Here is a 24,191-nt window from a genome sequence, read left to right on the forward strand (position 1 = left end):
AATGATCCATAATTACAGAAAATGTCCAGAATGACATGAAATTTGTCCTAAATGACTCAAAAATGATTTTAAACACGCAAAATGATCCAAAATGACGAGAAAAGATCCAGGTTGACATACAAGTTGTTGAAGTTTTGGTGTTTTATGGTCATTTTGCAATTTTTTGTAGTTATTTTGTGTGTCTCTCATCATTTTGTATCTGTATATGATAACTGTGTCCCTTTGAGTCATTTTGAGTGGGTTTTTTTTAGCCTTTTTTGGGTCATTTTGTATTTTCCTATGGTCAGTTTGTGTCTCGCTGTGGTCATGATAGGTCATTATCAGTCTGTTTGTGGTCGTTCTGTCTCTTTTTATGAAAATTTTGTTCTTAATGTTAACACTAAAAATGTGGGGATGTTTTTTGTTTTTTCAAAGGACATTAATTTAAAAGCTGTCCTTTGTTGGATCCATTAAGTCATTTAGATCTGGTGAGAACTCTTCTGTCTGTGTCCTCAGAGTTTAATTTCTGGAGATATTAATCCCTTAAAGCAGCTTCCCAGGTAAGATCGTCTTTGAGTTTGAAAATAGAGAAACCCCCAGATCTGAAAATGCATGAGAGTCTGAACATTCAGCCAAAATAATTGACAGAACCAAAACAACAAATGAGTGAACTGTGTGTAAAACAGGACGATGTGAAATGACCCAGAGGTTTATCAGGCGGCTGCAGAGCAGAACATGTTGAGATAACAGAGCAAATATCCAAAATGTCCTAAACCCTCCAATAAGCAGAAGCAGTCGTCGCAGTTTTGATTTAATACAGGCTTTAAATATAACAACAGAGTGAAGTTCAAAGAATTAATTTACAGTACAGCAAGTCAGTTTCACACTCAAACCCAGAAACTGCTGGTAAACACACGGTGAAGGCCTCCGTTTCAGTAAGTTGTAAACATGTGACAGACTGGAGAACCCAGTTTAAACGAGCGTTCAGTCCAAATATTCAAACACAGTGCGTCTGGAAGGTGCTTCCTGTGGAGTAAAGCTTTAATCCTGGTCAGTTTGATCACATAGGCCATGCACTGTTTTTTTAGACGGTTCAGCAAAAGCTTTAAATTCAAGGCACAGCTGCCAAATATGTTTCTGCTGGAGCTGGTCATGGTTCTCTGAGGTTAATGTTCTCACTGTGGTCTGAATCTTTAATGTGCGTTTTATTGCAAAAATACTTTATGCTGTGTTTATTAGAGCTGGTTGTAGAAAGCTGAAGTTCTTAGTGCTGAGCAGCGGGTGTTTAAAGTGCAGTGTGTCTCCTCTATTGCATCCTCAAAACTCCTCTTTTCTTTTCCTTTTTGCTAAATCCATGACATCACTTCCTGACATCACTCACCACATCATCCCTTTCTCTAAAACACAACAACGTCCCGGCGGCGGCTGAGAGATCAGCCCGAAGGATTGGCACTCTGGTCCAGCTGTTTCTGAAGAGCACATGTCGGGTTTTCTTGCCTGAAGATCTCCCTTATTCTCGTCACGCAGATCTCCGTGGCGAACTCCGTTTCCTTGGCGAGCTGCGACAGACTGAGGAAGCCGTGGGGGAGATCCTCCATCACCGTCAGGCTCACCGGCTGGTTCATGTCTCGCAGCTTCTTGGCGAACATCACCGAGTCGTCCAGCAGGGCGTCCAGAGCCGAGGCCTGAGAGGACACATGGAGGAACAGGAAGTCTGAACTGTGCTGTGAACATCCCAATATGAACAAAACTGGACTTCTGAGTGGAAAACCCAGGACATAAAACGTCCTTCAACTGCATTTTTATTCTAAACCCTCTAAACATCATTTTGAAACAAAGTTTTTCTGTTATTCTGGACAAATTTAGCCAAATAATAAACAGCTTTTACTCATTATACACAGATCTTTAGTTGTTTTTGGACAATTTCAACTAATTTGGACAAGTTTCAAGTTCAAGTAGTGTCAAAAGTTGGTGAAATGACGATTAAAGACTGTATTTTAGCAGAAATATGGATCCATCCATAGATACACACTTACAGGAACTTTATGAGGACACAGCACCACTTTGTCTTGTAAATTTTGCACTTTTTCCATTTTCAAGATCCAATAATTTGTTGGTCAGGTTTCAGCTAAATTTTGAGTCATTTTGAACAAGGTTTTAAACAAATTTTGGGTATTTTTGAGTAACTTTGGACATGTTTCAAGTAATTCGGGACAAATTTAACCAAGTTACAGGTAGTTTTTACTCATTTCTGACAGATCTTTAATATTAATTTAGCCGTTTTTAATCATTTTCATCAAGTCTGAGTTACTTTGGAGGAGTTTCAAGTAATTTTGGACAAAGTTTTTACTACTTTTGTGTCTCGTTTTGTGCGGTTTTGTGTCTTGATTTGGGTCTCGTGCTTCATTTGTGATGCTTTGTGTCGGGTTTTTGTTGTTTTGTGTCATTTTGTGATCATTACAGATGTGTCTTAAGGGATTTTGGATGGGTTTCGAGTCAAAATATCTAAAAACTGGAACCTTGTCTGGTCAAACTGTCCACACATCAGATTCTACTGATGTTAGAGCCTCTAAAGTTGGTGAAATGTCGACCAGAGACTGTATTTTAGTAGAAATATGGCTCCATCCATAGATGTACACTTACAGGAACATCATTGGGACACCACCATTTTTTCTTGAAAATTGTGCACTTTTTCATTTTCAAGATCCAATAATTACTTAACAATGCCATTCTACAGAATATAAACGGCGCTGACTCCTCCATTAACGGCTAAAGGAGAATATCTGATGCTACTGAATGCTTCTGTCTTTATTTTCTGCTGTTTGCTGCTGAGCAGGAAGTGAAAATGCTGATCTGAGCTGAGAGATTTTCTGCAGATGCGTCACTCTGGATGTCGTCTTTTGCTCCGACTGATTAGTGCAGCTCTGGAAACGGACGGCAGTAATGTGAAGGCTGCAGTTTGTGGGAAAACGGACGGCAGACGGAGGAGGAAATGAATCCCAAACCAGCAGAGACGTCCAGTGAAAAAACGAGCAAACTTTAAACCAGAAGAAGAACATACATTTAAAATCATTTCTAGATCTTGACAAGTTGTTTTGATCATAAAGTAAAATCCTCTACGGTTCAGTTCCAGATGACTAATGTTGTGTTTCTCTGTCTTGTGTTTCCTATTTTTCGTCTGACTTGTCGTTTGTCTCGTGTTTTTGTCGTTTTGTGTTTCTTTTTGTCTCGCTTGCGTTTTTTTGTCTTTTTTTGTCATTGTTTGTATCGTTTGTGTGGATTTTTTTGTCGCTTTGTTACGTTGTGTCTAATTTTGTGATCCTCCAGTAAATCCTCTCTGCTTCAGGTGACTAAATGTTGTGTTCCTTTGTAGACACTCTGTGATCTGGAAGTTGTAATGTGGAAATGATAAACTGAGGATGAAAGCTGATGAAATTGAACTTATTTTCTGAAGAAAATTCAGTTTCAAAAAAGTTTCATTCACTGTGAATATTTTCAGAATATACTTTGTGCGCTAAAACAAAGGAACCATTGGGAGTTGTGGTTATTTAGAGGTTATTGTGCTGTGGTTTTCCTGGTTTTACTGGTCCGGTCCACTGGAGATCAGACCGGACTGGATGTGGAACCTGGACTAGGATGATTCTGACTCCCCTGATCTAGAACCTCCTCCTCGGTTCCTCCTCTTACCACGATGTGGACCGGTGGCAGGCCTCTCAGCAGGTTGCTGGGCGCCAGCAGCGGCGACACAAACGGGTTCCTGATGATCGGGCAGGACGTCGGCCGAATGAACGCCAGACACTCGGAGCGCAGAGGCTTGAAGCCCTCTGGGAAATCCACGTGGCATTCAGAGCTTGTTGCCGAGGCGACGGTCGAGGTTCTGCAGGCGCCGGTCCGTCTCGGCGGCTGGTCGGAGGTCCTGGTCGGGTCCAGGAAGGACTGGATCCAGCTGGAGGCTCCCTGGGTGAGGTCACTGAGCAGCATGGCGGTGTCTCGGCCCAGAGAGCTCAGACCACCACCGCCCACCACCGGCTGGACCGAGCAGCTCTCTGCACCTGAAAGAAAAGGGTCATAGAGGAAGGACATAAGACCGGGTCACATCACACAGAAACAATTCATTTAGTTCAGCTGTTTGTTCTTTCAGACCAAAAACTAAATTCTGGAAAATAGTTTGGAGAACTTCAGACACATTTGAAGAGATTCTGAAAACGTCTTTTATGCAAATAAATCAAATACAAACAATGATTTTATTTTAGTGCAGCATTAATCACCTGCTCTGTGTTGAATTTAGGACGTGTGTTGAATTAAGTTTAACTAATGTAGAGCAACTTTAGCTTATGTAGAGCAACTTTAACTAATGTAGAGCAACTTTAGCTTATGTAGAGCAACTTTAACTAATGTAGAGCAACTTTAGCTTATGTAGAGCAACTTTAGCTTATGTAGAGCAACTTTAATATAGAGCAACTTTAGCTTATGTAGAGCAACTTTAACTAATGTAGAGCAACTTTAACTTATATAGAGCAACTTTAACTAATGTAGAGCAACTTTAGCTTATGTAGAGCAACTTTAACTAATGTAGAGCAACTTTAACTAATGTAGAGCAACTTTAGCTTATGTAGAGCAACTTTAATATAGAGCAACTTTAACTAATGTAGAGCAACTTTAGCTTATATAGAGCAACTTTAACTAATGTAGAGCAACTTTAGCTTATATAGAGCAACTTTAACTAATGTAGAGCAACTTTAGCTTATATAGAGCAACTTTAACTAATGTAGAGCAACTTTAGCTTATGTAGAGCAACTTTAACTAATGTAGAGCAACTTTAACTAATGTAGAGCAACTTTAACTAATGTAAAGCAACTTTAACTAATATAGAGCAACTGTAAGCAATGTAGAGCAACTTTACTTAAACTTGCCACATACTGTATTATTAGTAGGAAATAGTTACATATACACTAAACTCTAACAGGAACGTTCAGGAGACACAACAGGTTTGTAAAATATAGTAATTTCTTCCCATTTTTTTAAAACTCCGCTGACATCACAAACACGCTGCACCCACCGTCAAGCATGGAGGTGGCAGCATCATGTTGTAAGGATGTGTTTTTGTTTTTTCAAGTTATTTTTCATACTGTAATAAATCACAGCTTCAGTTTTTCCAGAATCGTGCAGCACTGCTTTGAAATCTGAGCAGACAGTTCATTATGTTCCTCCCACATCATCTGATTTACACATAAATAATCCTCCTGATGACCTGTTTTCTGTTTCAGCGGCGCCTGGAAGCACTTTTAGCATTAAATGAGGCGTCTAACGGCACAAACGGACCCCTTCCGCCCACATACCTGCGTAGGCATTCAGACACTTGGCGAGGACGCTGAGTGGCAGCAGCGGGTCGATGGACGTGAGCAGGCGGGAGGGCGAGGCGTCGGTGGTGAGCAGGGTGGCCGGGTAGGCGGCCATGATGCCGTCGGGGACTCGGATGCCGGCGGATATGGCCTTCATGGACACGGTGATGCAGAGGTTTCCTCCAGCGCTGTCGCCTGCCAGACAAACCCGCTCAGCTGTGGAGCCTGAAGCACAAAGAAGGAATGATTAGCATCTGAACAAACAGAATAATTACAGCTATGATAACAAAATACTACATTTTAACACTTTGTTCGACAAAACAATTCATCTAAAGACATCATTTTGGGAATTCTCTGCATTTTTCTGACATTTGATGAATAAAACAGCCAAAAACAATCACAAACCACATATATAACGTAAATATTGATTAGTTGGAGCTTTGATGCCATTTAAACTTTTCTCTGTGTGACTGAGCACATATGTTCTGATAATATCTGATAAGCACCACCCCTCCCCCTACAACCAGTAATACTGCATTTAAACTGGTACACTGTGTATATTAGTGTGTATATTGTGTATATTATATATTCATAGCTACAGTGGACATGAATCAGTTTCTGCAATGTACAGATTCTATGAACCTGTTTGGTTTTAAAATGTGTCTTAACAGAATTAATCATAAGCTGATTTTATATGTGCAAAAAACTTTAGTTTATTTAATGATCAGAGTTCTACCTCCGTACTGGGAATGAAGAGTTCCAGGTCCTTGAATCCATATAGGTGGGTCCAGATTTATCACTTTTTTTAATGGACTTTTCCCATCATTTCTGAGCCTCAGAACTTCATCAGTCCAGCAGATAGAACCATGACATTTAGGAGGAGAAACACATCTGAGTTCTGGTAAAAACTGAAACTAAAATAACTAAAAAAACTAGAAAATTACCATAAAAAGTGGCCAAAATTACCACAAAGCCAGTGAAACTGTGACAAAAACTCAAATTCAGCCCAAAAACTTGCAAAATCACCACAAAAAGACACAAAATCACACCAAAAAAAAGCCAAAATTACACTAAAATATTTAAATATGCCAGCAAAAACAGGCAAAATTACCACAAAAAGTACGAAAATTACCAAAAATAGTAACAAAACTACCACAAAAAGACAAAAAAATCATCACAAAATGTGCCAAAATCCCCACAGAAAGTAACAAAAGTACCTTTAGAACAGGTGACATTGCAACAAAAACTCAAATTTGGCACAAAAAAAGACACAAAATCATCCTAAAAAGAGCCAAAACAACCCTAAAATTTTCAAATATACCAGCAAAAACATGCAAATCACCACAAAAAGAACCAAAATTACCTCAGAACAGGTGAAATCACAACAAAAACTCTAATTCGGCACAAAATAACTTGCAAAATCACCACAAAAAGACACAAAATCATCCCAAAAAAGCCAAAATTATCCTAAAATGTTCAAATATGCCAGCAGAAACATGGAAAATCACCACAAAAGTACCAAAATCCCCACATAAAGTATCAAAATTACCTTGAAACAGGTGAAATTGAAACAAAAACTAAAATTCGGCAGAAAAAACGTGCAAAATCACCACAGAAAGAGCCAAAATTACCCTATAATGTTCAAATAAGCCAGCAAAAACAACCAAAATCACCACAAAAACACCAAAATTACCACCAAAAAGTACCAAAAATTACCATAAAAAGAGCCAAAACTGTGTTGAAAGGTCCAAATATGCCAGTAAAAATATGCAAAATCACCATAAAAAGTATCAAAATTACCTCAAAATAGGCGAAATTGCAACAAAAACTCAAATTTGGCACAAAAAAATGCAAAATCGCCTCAAAAAGAGACCAAAATACCACATAAAAACACAAAATCACTCCAGAAACGGACAAAATTACAGTACAGTTTTTCTCAGAACTCAGATGTGTTTCTCCTCCTAAATGTCCTGGTTCTATCTGCTGGACTGATGAAGTTCTGAGGCTCAGAAATGATGGAAAAAGTCCATTAAAAAGTGATAAATCTGGACCAACCTCTACGGACTTCAAGGATCTGGAACTCCGGAAATATTCCCATCATGAAGGTGGAACTCTGATCATTGATGAAGTCACTGGAGATGAAGAACCAGACGTTCAGGAGGTCAGGCGGGAGGCTCTGATTCATTTCCATGACATGAAATCCTGAAATATTTCCATTATAACCTTCTAGAGCTCATGAAATATCCTGGTTCGTCTGTCAAATAGCCAAAAAAACTAAAATATTGAACTTATTACTCTGCAAAACACAGAAAAGCAGCAGGTTTTCACATTTCACAGCCCGCAAAAATGACATTTTTGGATTCTTGGCTGGAAAAGTGAAGAAAATTTGATTATTAAAGGAGCTGCTGATTAGTTTTCTGGTCCTACGTTGAGCTACGTTGGTCTGCGTTGGACTTGCAAACTGTAAACTACTTTATGACCTGTAGTCGTAGTAAAAGACCATCAGTCCTGGCTTCCAGTAAACTTCTACTGGTACGCCACGCTGTGCTTTGACCAGACATGATCAGATCTGTGTGGACGGCACCGACCCAGCAGGTGACAGTGGTTCAGAGCCCAGCAGTAGGCGTAGAAACACTCCTCCAGAGCTCTGGGAAAAGGCGCTTCAGGTGATAAAGAGTAATCGACGGAGAGGATCGGGGCATTCAGCACCTTGGACCAGCTCCGGAGGTAGTTCTGAGAAAGAAACACGTTGGAAAAACAAACTGAGCCAGTCAGCAGAACATAATAAACAGTAGAACTAAACTGAGGACAGCTACTACCAGCAGTCCTTCCTGTTTTCTGCTCATACCTCGTGGGATCTGGACGTCTGGGCCACGAATCCTCCTCCGTGGAAGTGGATGAGCAGCCAGCGGGACGGAGGCTGTTTTTGAACCCAGGGGAGGCTGGACAAGGAGATGGGAGGAGGATCAGACCGATAAAAGGCCTGGAGGTCTTCACTGTCCTGTCAAACAACAAGACGAGTCACACACTGATCAATAACGCAGCAAACACCCCGAAAACAACAAAAATATGACTTAAAATCACTTATCAAACTTTAAGCTTCTACAGTTATAGTTTCATACAATATCAATATTTGTTTTTAAATGTATTGAATAATTCAATAGGGATGTCCTGATTAAGCTGTTTTCCCTCAATCTGATCTGAGTCATTCAGTGTATATTATCTGCTGATAACGAGTCCCAATCTGAAACCTTTTTCCAACATAACCACCCTGATAAACTGTACTAAGGATGTATAAACACTAGAAGTCAACAGTTTGGACACACCTTCTCTGAAAAGACTTGGTGGACCTGATTGGGTTTGATCTAAATCTAACCATGTGATTCAGGGCTACAGGTAGAAAGACTAGAAGGTGTCCACAGGATTCTGATGATCACCTGTCCTTCTCGGAGCTCCCAGGAGATGAGCCTCATGTGGACCGGTCCGGGGCCCCAGTGGGCGATGGGAGGGGAAATAGTGGCGGTCAGGTTTGGATCCGCAGCTAAAGGTAGGCGGAGGGTAACCGGGGGCAACGTCAAGGTGAGGTTCACCTGCACCGGGCTGGAGGCCATCCTGCTGAAGCCCTGCAGAGACCAAGACATGGATTTAAACCCTGAGGAGCCTCTCAGGTGGGCTTAGGGGGACGGTTAGAGTACTGGACGCTGCCTACTGTGAGGAGGCCGGACTCGGTGAGGTTCCAGAAGGACTTCCAGAACTGCAGGTCCAGGTTCTGGGTGATGCGTTCGAACTCGGCGCCTCGTAGCTCCGGATCCATGACGTACTTCCCTGATGTGAGGAGAGACAGAGCTGCCGTACCTGTAGCCAGAGAAAGACGCTTTTTAACGACCGAAAACAACAAAATAAGACGTGAGAATTTCATTTCTATCGATAGGAGACATTTATTTACATGTACTCAGATCTGTGCAGTATTAATACTTCTCCAGCAGTATTTCTACTCCTGATAAGTGCAGTAATGGCATATCCAATCTGGACCAGTAGATGCGCAGATTATTGGTTTATTACTCCACCAAGGAAGGGCAGAGTTAAATGACAATCAGTGTTGGTTTGTCTGCCTGTCTGTCTGTCTGCCTGTTAGCAACTTTACTCAAAAACAGACAAACAGATTTGGATGAAATTTTCAGTGAAGGTCAGAAATGACTCAAGGACCAAGTGATCAGATTCTGGCAGTGATGCAGCTTATAGTCTGGATCCATGGATTAGTTAAAGATTTCCGTATCTTTGCCAGATGGCGGCACGCCGTCACTGTAACCATGACAACCAGTGAACACTACATCAGCTGATTGTGATCCTACTACAAATCCACCTCTGAGGACTTATCAGGACTTATCCATCAGAAATGATCCAAGGAACAGCTGATTAAACTGTGGGGGTGTTTCTGAGTCCCATCAGTTCCTGCTACATATTTAGGTCACGTGATCCAGTATCCGTATTTACCTTCATTAGGTTAAATTTTGTATATTGTTTTGTTTTTCTTAGCCACATTATTACACTAAGTAAGTAGATAAAGTTTAGTGTTTGTTGCTTTACAAGAAAGCACTGTGGAACAGCGTGTATTGTCTTAACTTTGACATATAAACGACGATGGTTTGACTTGACAACGTGAAGATAAACACCTGAAACTCACCGAAGCCAGACTGCTGTTTGCCGAACGTCTCTCCATATGAAACCATGCTGATGACAACGGTCTGGAGGAACGGACGAAGGGCCGGAGAGAACTGGGAATATAATGAGAAAGGTATTTCATAAGCACTGTTCACAAATAAAGTAAACTACACATTCCTACAAGCTGTTTCTGGACCACAGACAGTTCTGTGGCTGATTGGACCAACATTTGGATTCATATCTGATCCCCACTGTGCTAAAGATTTTACAAAAATGAACGGAAGTTTCCAAACAGATGATTCTGGATCTGAAGCTGCTTTGAAATGACTCCAACTGACGTTCTGACTTGTTAAAGTCGATGGTTTTCTTTTTCAGATCTTTGCTGAGCTCCTCAGACTTTCCCACTGTAGAGTTTGAGTCTAATAAGTGGATCTAATGGTTCTATTTAAATCAGCTCAATAGTCAGCAGCTGTAGTCAACTGTAATCACCTATAAAAAGTTTAGAGGCCTCAAGATATCTGATTAACACAACTCCCCACATCATCAAATGATAACTCCAGTTGCTTTATGTATGTATATGATCCAGTAGATTTTGTTGTATTTCTAGAAAACCTTCAATAAATCTATAGAAGAACCAAAATCATTGTTTTTTGTGTGTTTTAATGATTGCATCACAGTAAATTAAGAGTTATAGAGAGAGCTCAAGATTCCCATCCTGGTCTTTTCCAGTGGCAGTAAACTGTAAGTCTGACCTGGAAGCCCAGACAGCGGCCGTAGAAACAGGCTTTGTGCATGGAGCTGTACTCCTGCACAAACCTCCGGCTCAGATCTTCGTCCTTCAGCGAGTACAGCTGGCCGCAGTCGTTGTCGTTGATGAGCCGCTGGGCGAGGTGAAGCAGCGCTCGCAGCTGACAGAGGGCGCTGCTGTACGCCTCCATCTCGGCGGCGTTGTGCTCGGCTCTGAAGAAGGCACTGTTGAAATTACAGGCGACGTAGCGGGCCTTTTGGATGATGTGGAAAAGGCAAGACAGCAAGACCTGGAATAAAGACAGAAAGAAGGAGATGTTGAAGACAATGTTGACCAGAAAGCTTCGAGACTGTTCCTGTTGTGGTCATGGACGTGCAACAAACACCAACAGTAACGGTCATGAATCAGGATCCTGGAAAAACATCAGAACCTGAGTTTTGGTGACCGCCGTCAGGTCTGCAGTTTCACCGTGAGCCTCAGAGGTGGAGCACAAAACAAACACAGCAGGATGATAATGAAAAAGCTTTTTGGCTGCAACAACAAAACCGTTGTTCTCCATTGTCAGGACTGAGCAGAACTGGAAACCCTTTGTTCCAACAGCCATGGTTTACCAGAACACGTCAGTCTAAGGCAGAGGCTCCTGGATGGACTGTTGGCTGCTACACTTCTGTGACTCAACTGGACAATAAAACCCAGTAACCCTCGGTCTACCAGGACCTAAACACCTCTTCTACATGCTTCTAGCTTTCGTGTTCATATCAAACTTTGGTCATTTTGTCGACACACAACACTTTAGGAGGAAAAACACATCTGAGTTCTGGTAAAAATTTCTGTCATTTTGGAAGATATTCAAGTAATTTTGGACAACTTGAGTAATTTCGAACATTTGTTTTGTCATTGTTGATGCATTTTGACTAATTTTAGTAAAATCTGGAGTTACTGTGGACTGATTTGAAAAATGTACAAATTTATGAGATTTCAGATAAATTGTGTTTCATTTAAATATTTTTTGATTAATTCTGGACAATTTCTGTGTATATTTCAACAATTACTGAGTATTTTTGCATATCTTTTGTATAATTTTGGAACATTTTTGCATCATTCTGAGCCATTTTTAACAAATTTTGCATAATTTGAGATAATTTACATGTTATTTTGTGCAATATAACAGTTTGTTATTTCATTTTCAACATCCAGGGTGCTTATGCTTTTGAATATTTTCAGTGATTGACCCTCAAAGTATAGAGAGGAAGGTCAAAGCTTTTTTCTGAGCCTCAGAACTTCATCAGTCCAGCAGATAGACACATGATATTTAGGAGGAGAAACACATCTGAGTTCTGGTGAAAACTGACACCAGATCAGTTTAAATCCATCCTGGTGTCACAGTTTGAAGAATCCATCTGGAATCTGTGCATTTCCTCTAGAACCAACTGTGATAATCAGTATTATGGGATGTATCCTAGCGTGAACAGTTTAGAGTCCCAGAAACAATCGCTGGTTTACAAAGGTCATTGTGGGTAAACTTTAAGGCTCATATCAGCATGTTGCTGGGTGGTTGGTCAGAACTATTAGGAACCATGAAAGGAACATTTTAGACACATTTTGATTGTTCACTTTAACACAAGCTGGCTCTGAATGGTTCCAAAGTGGTTCTAAATGACTCCAAAAAGTCCAGAATGACTCAAAAATTATCCAAAGTTACAGAAAAAAAGGTGCTGAACAACTAAAAGATGTATTGTTCAGATTGTGACAGCTGGATGGATGTAAAGCTGGTCTGGTGTCAGTGTCATGTGATTTTCCTCTCATAATGTCATGTATCTGTCTAAGTCTTTTTTGTGCTGAACTTGAGTTTTGTTCCAATTTCACCTGTTTTGAGGTAATTTTGGTATTTTTTGTGGTGATTTTGCATGTTTTTACTGGCATATTTGAATCTTTCAAAGCAGTTTTGGCTCTTTTTTGTGGTAGTTGTGGTCATTTTCCTGGTAAATTTGTCTGTTTTGTGGTGATTTTTCATGTTTTCGCTGGCATACTTAAACATTTTAGGGTAATTTGGGCTCTTTTTGGGGTGAGTTTGAGTTTTTTTTGTCGAATTTGCGTTTCTGTCACAATTTCACAAATTTTGTGGTGATTTTCCAGCTTTTTTGGTTATTTTAGTTGCAGTTTCTAGCAGAACTCAGATGTGTTTCTCCTCCTAAATGTAATGGTTCTATCTGCTGGACTGATGAAGTTCTGAGGCTCAGAAATGATGGAAAAAGTCCATAAAAAAAGTGATGAATCTGGACCCAGCTCTATGGACTTCAAGGACCTGGAACTGGAAATATTTTAGCTTCATAGAGTCCTAGAAGCAATCAATGGTTCATTGGATGTGTTTCAGTTTTCTGATGATTCACCAGAGAAAACTGTAAAAAGGTCATTCTGGGTAAACTTTAAGGCTTATATCAGCATGTTGGAAGGTGTTTGGTCAGAGTTACTAGAGACGATGGAAGGATTATTTTACACACATTTTGACTGTTCAGTTTAACAGAAACTTGCTCAAAATGGTTCAAAAGTCGTCCTGAATGACACAAAAGTTGTCCTGAGTGACTGAAAATGTGTCTAATGTGATAAAACTTGTCCAAAAGGAACCAACATTTGTCCAGAATGACACAGAAATAGTCTAGAATTATTCAAAAATGGTCAAAAACAACTTAGTTTAAAATAAAAAAAATGGATCATTTTTGACAATTTTGGAGAAGTTTTTATCATTTTTGGGCAGAAAATTAGTAATTTAGGAGACATTTCTGATCATTTTCAGTGACCTTTGGGGTTCTTCTGGACGTCTTTTGACTCATTTCGCACAATTTTTCAGTCATTCAGGACAAGTTCAGGGGGGAATAGTGCATCCTGGGTAAACTTGACGGCTCTTATCAGCATGTTGGGAGGTGGCTGGTCAGAACTATTAGAGACGATGGAAGAAGAAACCAGGATCATCTAGAGACAGGGTTCATTCTGTGTTTTTGTGTTGCTCAGCCACATAAAAAACGTAAATAAAGAAATCCCAGCTTCAGCACACAGTGAGTAGAAGAGCTGGTCTCACCTTGACCAGGGTTCTGTAGCCGTTTCCAGGTGTTTGTTCATCGAAGTCGTAGTGATGATAGACGGCGGTGAAGCAGCCGACCACCGGCTCCAGAGCTCGTCCATGTTCCTGAATCTGTCTGATGCACGTCAGCAGGCGGTTGGCGACGCTGCCGTACGGCAAGTCAGAAGGTCCACGCAGAACAGAGATGTTGTCTTCACAAACTCTCTCCAAGGTTGCGAAGACATCCTTGTAATCCATATCTGTGGCTGGAACGAGAGAGAAAGACAGCGACGTAACCTTCCTGGACCTTTATACGGCTCGTGGCTCTGACATGTGATCATCACGGTATTCTGTGAAAAAACGGCTGAAGATAAACATCATAATGATCTCATTCCCTGGAGCTGAACCTGCTGCTGTGTACAGCTGTTATCTGTTTGGTCAAAGGTGAAAGTTCAGTTCAGCTTGAAGGCAGCATTTTGAAACCAGCCCAGTAGGACAGAGCGACACTGAACGCATCAGACAACACTGCAAAAATCTCACCAAGTCTGTTTGTCTTACTTTTAGTCAAAATGTCTCATCCCACTGGATTTAAGATGGATTCACTTAACAAGAGACACTTCAGTAAGATACAGGGACTTGTTTTAAGACAATACATCTTAAATATCTTGTGAAGTTAAACAACCTTGAAATTATCTTGTTTTAACCCTCATGCTGTCCTGTGGGTCAAATTGACCCGGAAATGTGGAAAAAAACAACTCTCTGTGAAAACTTCCACATTTTAAATTTTTAGGAGGAAATTTTTGAACATTTTTTGATGGAAAAAAAAGAAATGTTAAAAAATGTTTCTTTAAGAACATTCAGAAAAAATCCACTAAAATCCAGCGATTTTTTTCCGAATGATCTTAAAGAAAATATTAGAAGTTTTACTGACATATATGTAATCACTTTAGATATTTTTAAGGTTTTTCTTGGAATATTTGTATTCATTTTTTAAAAATATTTACAATTTCATTTTTTAAATATTTATTTCTTGACAAATTTAGGGATTTTTTAAAAAAATAAAACTTTTAAAGAAATTTCTTCCTGAAAAATTTGCAAATTTTTATAAATCTGGGGATTTTTTTGCTGAATATTTGGATTTTTTTCAGACAAGGCAAAAATATTTTTGATGCCGTAAATGAGGACAAAAGGAGGGTTAAGACACCTCGGCTTGACAATCCTGGTAAAATAAAACTTAAAATAAGTTTTCCAGCTAATTTTAAGATCTCAATATTCTAAATATCACATCTTATTTCAGGAAATCTCACCAAGACATTTTTCACTTGTTCTATTGGCAGATTTTTTCACTTATTTCAAGGTCAAAGTTCCTTGAAATAAGTTTTTTTTCTTGTTTTGAGAGGGACATTTTTTCCAGTGAACACAGATTATTTCACCAGCAACAAACAGCAGACACACAATAAACTCTGAAACATGCAGAAACTGGTCATCAGGGAGGCTCTTAACAACAAAAACATCCTATCTGGTGGTAGATTGATTGGAAATATTGAAATTTGGAGTCTGTTATCTTTCTGCAAGACTGGACAGGACGTGGTGCTAAAGGTTTGGGTAACAGCTCAGTGTTCTGACATGAATGAATGACAGAAAACTACGCAGTCTGTAAAAGAGGACATCTGTTAAAATATTCACATGATCAGTTTTTTTCCACATATTGTTAAACCTCTTGTTCTTTAGCTGCTTCCATAATGAATTAGGGACCTTTAACCCTCGTGTCGTCCTGTGGGTCAAATTGACTCGTTTCAAGGTTTGAAAATGTGGAAAAAAATATATTTTTATGTCCACATTTTCAACATTTTTGGGAATTTTTTGAACATTTTTTGTCAGAAAAAAGAAATGTCAAAAAAGGTTTTTTTAAGAACATTCACAGAAAAATCAACCAAAATCCAGCGTATTTCGCTGGATTTTGGTTGATTTTTATGTGAATGTTCTTATAGAAAACATAGGAAGTTTTACTGATATATATGGAATCACTTTAGATATTTTTAGGATTTTTTACTCATTTTTTGAAATTACAAGAAAATTTACAAGAATTTTCTCGCCAAATTTGGCAGATTTTTCAAAAAATAAAACTTTTAAGGAATTATTGGAATTTTCTTCCTGAAGGTTTTGCAAATTGTCAGAAATTTTTTGGTGATTTTTTTCATTTTTTTTAGGCAAAGAAACGATATTTGTTGGTGTCGGTAAATGACGACAACAGGAGGGTTAATTGGAAAAGCACGTTCCTAAACTGCTTATTAATGCAGAGATTCTAGAGATTTCTATCGTCAACATTCGTATTTTGTGTGTTTTGTGGTACATTTGATCCTCACTGTTGCAGAAAAACAAAACACAGCAAACAGCAATCAATCCTAGATACCAATTTGTGGAGGAACTATGCGTCAAATCCTATTTTTTGTTTGCATAAATGGAGCTAATTCATCATTAGCAAGTTTGCTTGCTTCGATTCTCTCGGTCTATTTAGTAATAACACTGACATACTAGATTTTCATCAATAATAAATAGATTTTCCAGTGTCATAAAATAGTGAAAATCCTGATTACCTGAAGTTCAAGTGGACATATTGACATGTTTTGTTGTGTTTTATGATATAAAACTACATGCTCTCTCCATATCAGGCAGTTCCAGGTATAAATGTTGTGATCATCCATTCTGAACACACAGAATTAATTAGTGTCAGCAGCAGCAGAAAGCAGGACGAGATGCCAGATCAGGAAAACACAGAGAGCTCTATCACAGTTTGGACAGTGGGCTGATTGTGTTTTTCTGCTTCAGATCTCAGTGGACAGATTTAGGTTTCTGACAGCAGCAACTAATTCTTCTTTAAAGGCGTCTGAAGTCGACTGAGTGGCAGCGGAAGATTCTAGACTGCAGCAAAACACTCGTTTATTTAAGTTTTCAGCTCTAACATCTGTTTGATTATCTCCTGAGAAGAAGATAAAATGCACTTTGAATGAATTCTGCACATTAAAGCCAAACATTTACAAAAATCCGCTCATTCCCAGACTGAAACTGAAGAAAATGGACGGACAGGGTTATTGTTTGTAGTTATATTTGGTCAAATTCTGTATTTTCTCTGTTTCTGTGTGTCGCTCTGTTAATTTCATCGAGTATTTAAACACAGGTCTAATTATTTTATTTTATTTTTAGATAGATGCAAATGAACACAAACAGACAAAATGCTGATGAGGAGTCACAAAATAACTGCAAAGAGATGGAAAATGTCCCCAGGAAGACGACAACGTGACACAAAATGACCAGAAATAGATGCAAAATGAACACAAAGAGGTCTAATGGAACTAAAAAGAGACTCAACATACTGAGAGTCACAAAATCACCAAATAAGCCACAAAATAACCAGAAATAAGATGCAAAATGACCATAAAAAGACACAATGACCACAAAGAGATCTAACACAACTAAAAAAGGCACAACGTGTCGACAAAGAGTCACAAAATTACCACAGATAGATGCAAAATTACCACAGAGATGTAAAACAACTATAAACAGACACAACACGTCCACAGAGACAAATAATAACTACAAAAAGTCGCAAAACAACCACAAATAAAATGCAAAATGACCACAAAGAGACAAAAAATGACCATAAGTGACACAAAGTGACCACAGAGACACAAAATGATCACAAACAGATGTAAAATGAACACAAATTGATGTAGAACAACTAAAAAAGACATAACATATAGACAAAGAGTCACAAAATAACAACAAATAAAATGCAAAAGGACCATAAAGAGACACAAAGTGACCACAGAGATACAAAACGATCACAAATAGATGTAAAATGAACACAAATAGACATAGAGCAACTACAAAAGACATAACATATAGACAAAGAGTCACAAAATTACCACAGATAGATGCAAAATTGCCACTGAGACGTAAAACAACTATAAACAGACACAACACGTCCACGGAGACAAAAAAATAACGACAAAAAGTCGCAAAACAAGCACAAAAAAGATGCAAAATGACCATAAAGAGTCAAAAAATGACCATAAAGAGACACAAAGTGGCCATAGAGACACAAAATGATCACAAACAGATGTAAAAGGAACACAAATAGACGTAGAACGGCTAAAAAAGACATAACATACAGACAAAAAGTCACAAAATGACCACAAAAAAAACATAAAATATATTTGCATGATGAGACATGTCGATGATCAATAAGTAACAAGAAGTTTTTTGTGCTAAGGTGTCAGGCAGAACTATATTTAAGGGCATTAATGTAAAAGTTAAATGTGGTTTTTGATATTTTTCTTCTTGTCTGTGAGTCCCATTTAACAGCTTCTTCCACTGGCTGTTTGTGGTGCTGAACACAAACCTACTGGTTCCTAACTGAAGGTGCAAATGTTTGAAAATGGGTTAAATTTGTAGCTTATTTTTCCTAAAACAGGAGAATCAGCAGCGACGTGTCGTTTACAGCAGAGTTTACAGGAGCAGGATGGTTTGTTAATGAAGGCTGACATCCAATACAGGAATCAGATATACGAGGCTGATAGCAGCTTTCATTTACTGATGGCTTCATGAATAGAATATCACCGTCCAGACCAGAGGGGTCCAACTCATCCTAGTTCCACATCCTGTCCAGTCTGACATCCAGTGAACCGGACCAGTAAACCCACAGAATAATAACACAACGTTTAATCATCTGGAACTGAACCATAGAGGATTTACAGAAAGATCAAAATGACTAGAGTCAGACAAAAAAAGGGCAAAAAACAAGACCAAATATTACAAAAACATGACAAAAAATGAGACAAATGACACAAAACAAAACAAAAAATAGACAGAAAAGTTACAAAACGAACAAAGGAAGCAAAAGATGACCAAAGGGAGAAACAAAAACGACAAAAAATAGACAAACAACACAAGTGAAACAAAAAACGACAATTCAAGCGAAACACGAAACGACAAGTCTGACAAAAAAAGACAAAAAAACAACAATAACAAAACAAAATATAAAAATTTGAAACACCACGACAAAAAATGAAACAAATGACACGAAACAAAACAAAAAGAGGCAAAAAATAGAGAAAAAAGTTACAAAGCAAAAAAACATGAGACAAACAACAAAAGTTAGACAAAAAAATCAACAAAAACAAGACAAAATATTACAAAAATGTGACACAAAACAACAAAAATAGACCACAATAATAGACTAAAAAGTTACAAACGAACCAAAAATGCATAAATGACACAAAGGAGACAAAAGATGAAAAAAGGGAGAAAAAAACGCAACAAAAAAGACAAACAATGCAAGCGAAACAAAAAATGACAAAACGACAAATAAAGCGAAGCACAAAACGACAAGTCAGACAAAAAAAAGACAAAAAACAACAACAACAAAACAAAATATTACAAATATTTGACACAAAACGACAAAAATCAGACAAATGACATAACAATACAAAAAAGAGGAAAAAAATTAGACAAAAAGTTACAAAGCGACAAAAAACATGAGACAAACGACAAGACATAAACCAACAAAAAATAAGACAAAATATTACAAAAATGAGACACAAAACAACAAAAGAACAAAGAACAATCTAGTATTTTACTTTATGATCAGAACAACTTGTCATGGTCTAGAAATGATTTTAAATTTATAGTTTTACTAATTTACAATCTGCAGTTAATGTCTTCTCTGGAATTTTTACCCTTTGAGGGCCGGATTGGACCCTCTGGAGGACCACTTTTGGCCCACGGGCCTCATGTTGGACGACCCTATTCCAGATCCTCTAAGTCTCAAGTATTAACAACAGCATAAAACGGTACAGCTTTATGCTGTTATTAATACTATATAACAGAGATAAATAAATATCTCCCTATATATCAATAAGGTGGGCATGATTCAGTTCTAAATAACAGTTATCACCACATGGGAAGCATCATGTGAGAGGAGCAGCAGAATAAAAACAAGCCTCAGTCTACAGAACTGCAGCTGACATCTAATAAGCTGTCAAATAAAAGACTATTTTCCTCAAGTAATCATATTATCTGGAACATCCATCCATCCATTCTCTATACACCGCTTTATCCTCACTAGGGTCATGGGGGGGTGCTGGAGTCTATCTCAGCTGTCTCGGCCGAAGGCAGGGGACACCCTGGACAGGTCGCCAGTCTGTCACAGGGTTATCTGGAACAGTTCAGGCATATTTTCCCTCAAACCATAGTAATATAATGTATTAAAATTACACCTCAAACTCTAAATATATTTAGTTTATTATCAAACAGACAAAGCAAAGCAGAAAATCAACACGAATAAGAAGCCGGAAGCAGAAAGTATTTTGTTATTTCTTTTGAAAAATGACAAATAACGATTAACTTTTTAGTTTATAGTCAATTTCAGTCGTGACATAATTGATTTAGATTAATTCTAGCATTGAGCCAGCATCTATAAACCTAAATATTAGAAATTTATAAATTTACTGTCAAATATGACGAAAAGGAGAAGAAAATCATCACATAATAGAAGCTGAACCAGAGATCATGAATAGAATATTCTATAATTATGATTTTTTTTTTTTATTTAGCAGAAACTCCTCACAAATTAGAGTGTTCTGGACTAGTTATGGACTGGTTCTACTCATAGTTCTGGACTGGTTCTACTCATGGTTCTGGTTCTGGACTGGTTTTGGACTAGTCTGGACTGGTTCTACTCATGGTCCTGGACTAGTCTGGACTGGTTCTACCTCTTGTTCAGGACTAGTCTGGACTGGATCTGTCTCCTATCAGTTTCCCGACTGATATCAGCTTCTATTTACAGTTCCAACTGGTTTTCAAACTTCCTCCTTCCGCTTCGTTCTTTCTTTCTTTTATTTATTTAATTATTTTACCTACAAATCTCCATAATGTCGCCTCTTTATCTCGGCACCGTTTTCTCCAACTGACAACTTCGCTCACAACACCAAGTTTTCCGGACCACCTAGCGCCCTGTTGCTTCCCGTTTCACAGCCGGTAAGAAGACGGACGGACACGGACAATGATTCATGTCGTCACTATAGCGTACCGGCTCCCGTTAAAACGCTGAAAAACCGCCGAACGCTGCGGGTGTAAGTTCGGAAACGTGACTCGGTGCCGTTTTTAAACCGCCTTCACTCACCGAGCCGCATCCTCTTCCGTGATGTTCCGTTCGTCTCTGTCAGCGGCGCGTAGAATGCTGGGAGACGTCATGTGAGAGGGGCGCGTGAACCAAGCTGCCCTGTTACCGTGGCGACACCGCTGGTCAACGTACATAAGCTAACAAGCTATATGAAGGCTAACAAACTACATGGAGGCTAACAAGCTATATGAAGTCTAACAAAACTCAGGCTAACAGAACACTGGAAGGCTAGCAAAACCCAGGCTAACAAAACACTGAAAGGATAACAGAAAACATGCTAACAAAACACAAATTAACAAACCTCAGGGTGTCTAACATATCTAGACTAATAAAACACAGGGAGGCTAACAGAACACAAGAGGGCTAATTTAAGAGAGAGAGGCTAACAAAACACAAACAGGTTAACAGAACTCAGGTAGGCTAAAAAAAGCATAAATAGGCTAATAAAACACCATGAAGGTGACAAAGCACACCTAAGCTAACAGAACACAGACAGAATAATGGTACACAGGTAGGCTAACAAAACACAGGTAGACTAACAGAACACAAACAGGCTAATGACACCCAGGTAGGCTACCTAAAGACAGACAGGCCAATGACATGCAGGTAGGCTAGCAAAACACAAGTAGGCTAATGACATGCAGGTAGGCTAACAGAACACAGGTAGGCTAATAAAACACAGGCAAGGTGACAAGGTGTGAGCCAACAACAGAAACAGGCAAATGACACACAGGTAGACTAATGACACACAGGCAGGCTAACAGAACACAGGTAGACTAATGCCACACAGGCAGGCTAACAGAACACAGGTAGGCTAATGACACACAGGCAGGCTAACAGAACACAGGTAGACTAATGACACACAGGCAGGCTAACAGAACACAGGTAGGCTAACAGAACACAGGTAGTAGGGTTGCCACCCGTCCCATAAAATACGGAATCGTCCTTTATTTGACCATTAATTGTTGCGTCCCATATTGACTCAATACGGGACGCAATTTGTTCCGTATTTTCATAAATGTATCATACACGTCTGTCACACAGTCATCAAAACTGTATAATGAATAAAATAAAACACAGGAAATATTAAGGACAGCCAATTTCATCTTGGTAGGACCAAGTGAGGACCCGACATGACATACAGCGGATAGACCTCAGAACCGTCTGCGTCTTTGTTTGCCTGCCTGCACGGTCCTGTCACAAGTTGCTAGTTACAGACTGCTGCGCACTGCACCGGGGCATTTAAAAATGTCTAACCCCGAAACTCCACCATGTCCTCCTAAGAAGCGCAAACGTCTGCAGATGTACAGACGTGGGAAGAGTCGAACCCCTGGCTCGACAGCGTTAGTGGCAATGGGTAGAAAGCAAACTGTACATGTCGGCGTGTGTTTTCTGTTGCTCATGGTGGACTGGCTGACGTAAGGCAGCATGCATCAGGGGAACAACATTTACAAAACATAAGAACAGAGAAGACACAACCAGCAGTATCCCAATTTTTCATGCCCCAATCATCTCCTGAAGTCAATGTGGTAAAGGACATCATGATGAGATCAGCTGGATTTCCTCCAGTATCTGGTTGTGAATTTACCAGAGCATGCTTATAGTCAGACTAATGTGGCCGTAGACTCTACAGTATTTTAGTGACTCAATAAATGCCTAAGTTGTTTATATTTTTTAATGCTTTTAAGTTTTTAATAAAGATTGATTTAATAGCCTGTATGTAATCAATAAATGGCCTATCTATAGACCAACTCACTCAGAACGCTATGTTAACAGTACTAAATAAATAAATAAATACATGCATACAAACATAAGTATTTGTAGGGAATTTCTTTGTACAGTATTCTGCATGTATTTGTTTTTGTTTTGCAGAATACAGTATTGCACACTGGTTGGTCATTAATTTTTTTCTTAAATGATACCAGTTCTTTTTAGACAGAACCTGTTATAAAACAATACAAAATTCATAATGTTCAGTTTCATTTAGAATTTGTCGTTCCACTCCTCCCTCCAGGTTACTGCAGCTGAGTTGACGCAGGTCTACCACACAGTTAAACACAACCTCAGCTACAACAGTGCTGACTGTGCACACAAACTCAATCAAAAGATTCTACCAAATTTCTTGCACTTCTATTTTTATTTCGTTGAATATTTTCACTTGGGGCTCATGAATAAGAACAGGTACAAGTTTACAAGAATTTTTTTATATTTTCTCCTAAAGTAAAAATGTCCTCAGGGATCACAAAGAGAGCACCAACAAGTTCAGCACTTTAAAGTTACGATAAGATAAGATAAGATAATCCTTTACTACTCCCCGTATCTGGGGAAATTTCCCATGTTACAGCAGCACACAGCTGAACAAAGTTCATAATGATTGTTCAATGGTCTGTTTTCCTTAATATTTGTGTTTATTACACACTGCAGTGACTGCACAGTTCCATGTTAATAAAGCAGTTTAAGCTTTAAGTTTGACTAAATACTTTTTTCAAAATTAGACGTGCCACTCCTTGGGTGTACTGGCCCTGAGGAGCCGTGGACGTCCATTATTTTCATTTCTGAAAGGTGGCAACCCTAACAGGTAGGCTAATGACACATAGGCAAGCTAACAGAACACAGGTAGGCTAATGACACACAGGCAGGCTAACAGAACACAGGTAGGCTAATGACACACAGGCAGGCTAACAAATACAAGAAGGCAACAAAATGCACGCAGCAAAATGCAAGGAGGCTAACAGAACTCAGGCTAACAAAGGATAATTATGCTAACAAAACGGGCAAGTGGCTAAACAGAACACAAGTAGCCTAAGCAAATACAGATAGTTTAACAGAATACAGGCAGGCTATTGAAGCACATGTAGGCTAACAAGACACAAAGCACATCATTAAATAAAAATAGAAAAAAGAGCACAATATCCTGATGTTATTTAAAATCAAAGCTGAATAGATTGTGACATTTATCGATATGTTAACATTTAAATTAGGGACAGGGAGTATACAAACTCATGACTTTATTAATTTTTTGAGCTACTATAAGCTATTACTCAGAAGATTTTGGTTACCAGGTTGTGTCTCTAATTCATTACAACTGTTAAACCAACTGAATAAGACCTGCATAGCATCAACGGGTGGACTGAGGTGGTGACTGACCAGTAGTTTCTCTTTCAGAGTCTTTTAATTGTTCAGTGTACAAAAGCTTATGTAATAGTAAAAATGCCTTCA

The 24,191-nt window shown here is 38.8% G+C and overlaps 1 protein-coding gene across 4 annotated transcripts; it reads right to left on the reverse strand.

Moving 5' to 3' along the window:
* Nucleotides 1-777: 777 nt before the first annotated feature.
* lipea (lipase, hormone-sensitive a) lies at nucleotides 778-21,187 on the reverse strand. 4 transcript variants are annotated; one of them, XM_051955889.1, is made up of 11 exons: nucleotides 20,973-21,187; nucleotides 13,808-14,055; nucleotides 10,736-11,020; nucleotides 10,006-10,096; nucleotides 9,031-9,176; nucleotides 8,759-8,944; nucleotides 8,170-8,322; nucleotides 7,910-8,054; nucleotides 5,319-5,546; nucleotides 3,667-4,031; nucleotides 778-1,664 (listed from the first exon to the last, which is right to left on the reverse strand). In XM_051955889.1, the coding sequence occupies exons 1-11, from the start codon at nucleotides 20,980-20,982 to the stop codon at nucleotides 1,413-1,415; spliced, it is 2,109 nt and encodes a 702-aa protein (XP_051811849.1). In that variant the 5' UTR covers nucleotides 20,983-21,187; the 3' UTR covers nucleotides 778-1,412. The 4 variants fall into 4 exon arrangements, with proteins under 4 accessions (XP_051811849.1, XP_051811852.1, XP_051811850.1 ...); XM_051955892.1 differs by lacking the exon at nucleotides 20,973-21,187 and adding an exon at nucleotides 20,880-20,897; XM_051955890.1 differs by lacking the exon at nucleotides 20,973-21,187 and adding an exon at nucleotides 20,711-20,851.
* Between the last annotated feature and the right edge of the window lie 3,004 nt (nucleotides 21,188-24,191).

This window comes from Acanthochromis polyacanthus, chromosome 11, assembly GCF_021347895.1.
Source record: "Acanthochromis polyacanthus isolate Apoly-LR-REF ecotype Palm Island chromosome 11, KAUST_Apoly_ChrSc, whole genome shotgun sequence".
NCBI classification, from domain to species: Eukaryota; Metazoa; Chordata; class Actinopteri; family Pomacentridae; genus Acanthochromis; species Acanthochromis polyacanthus.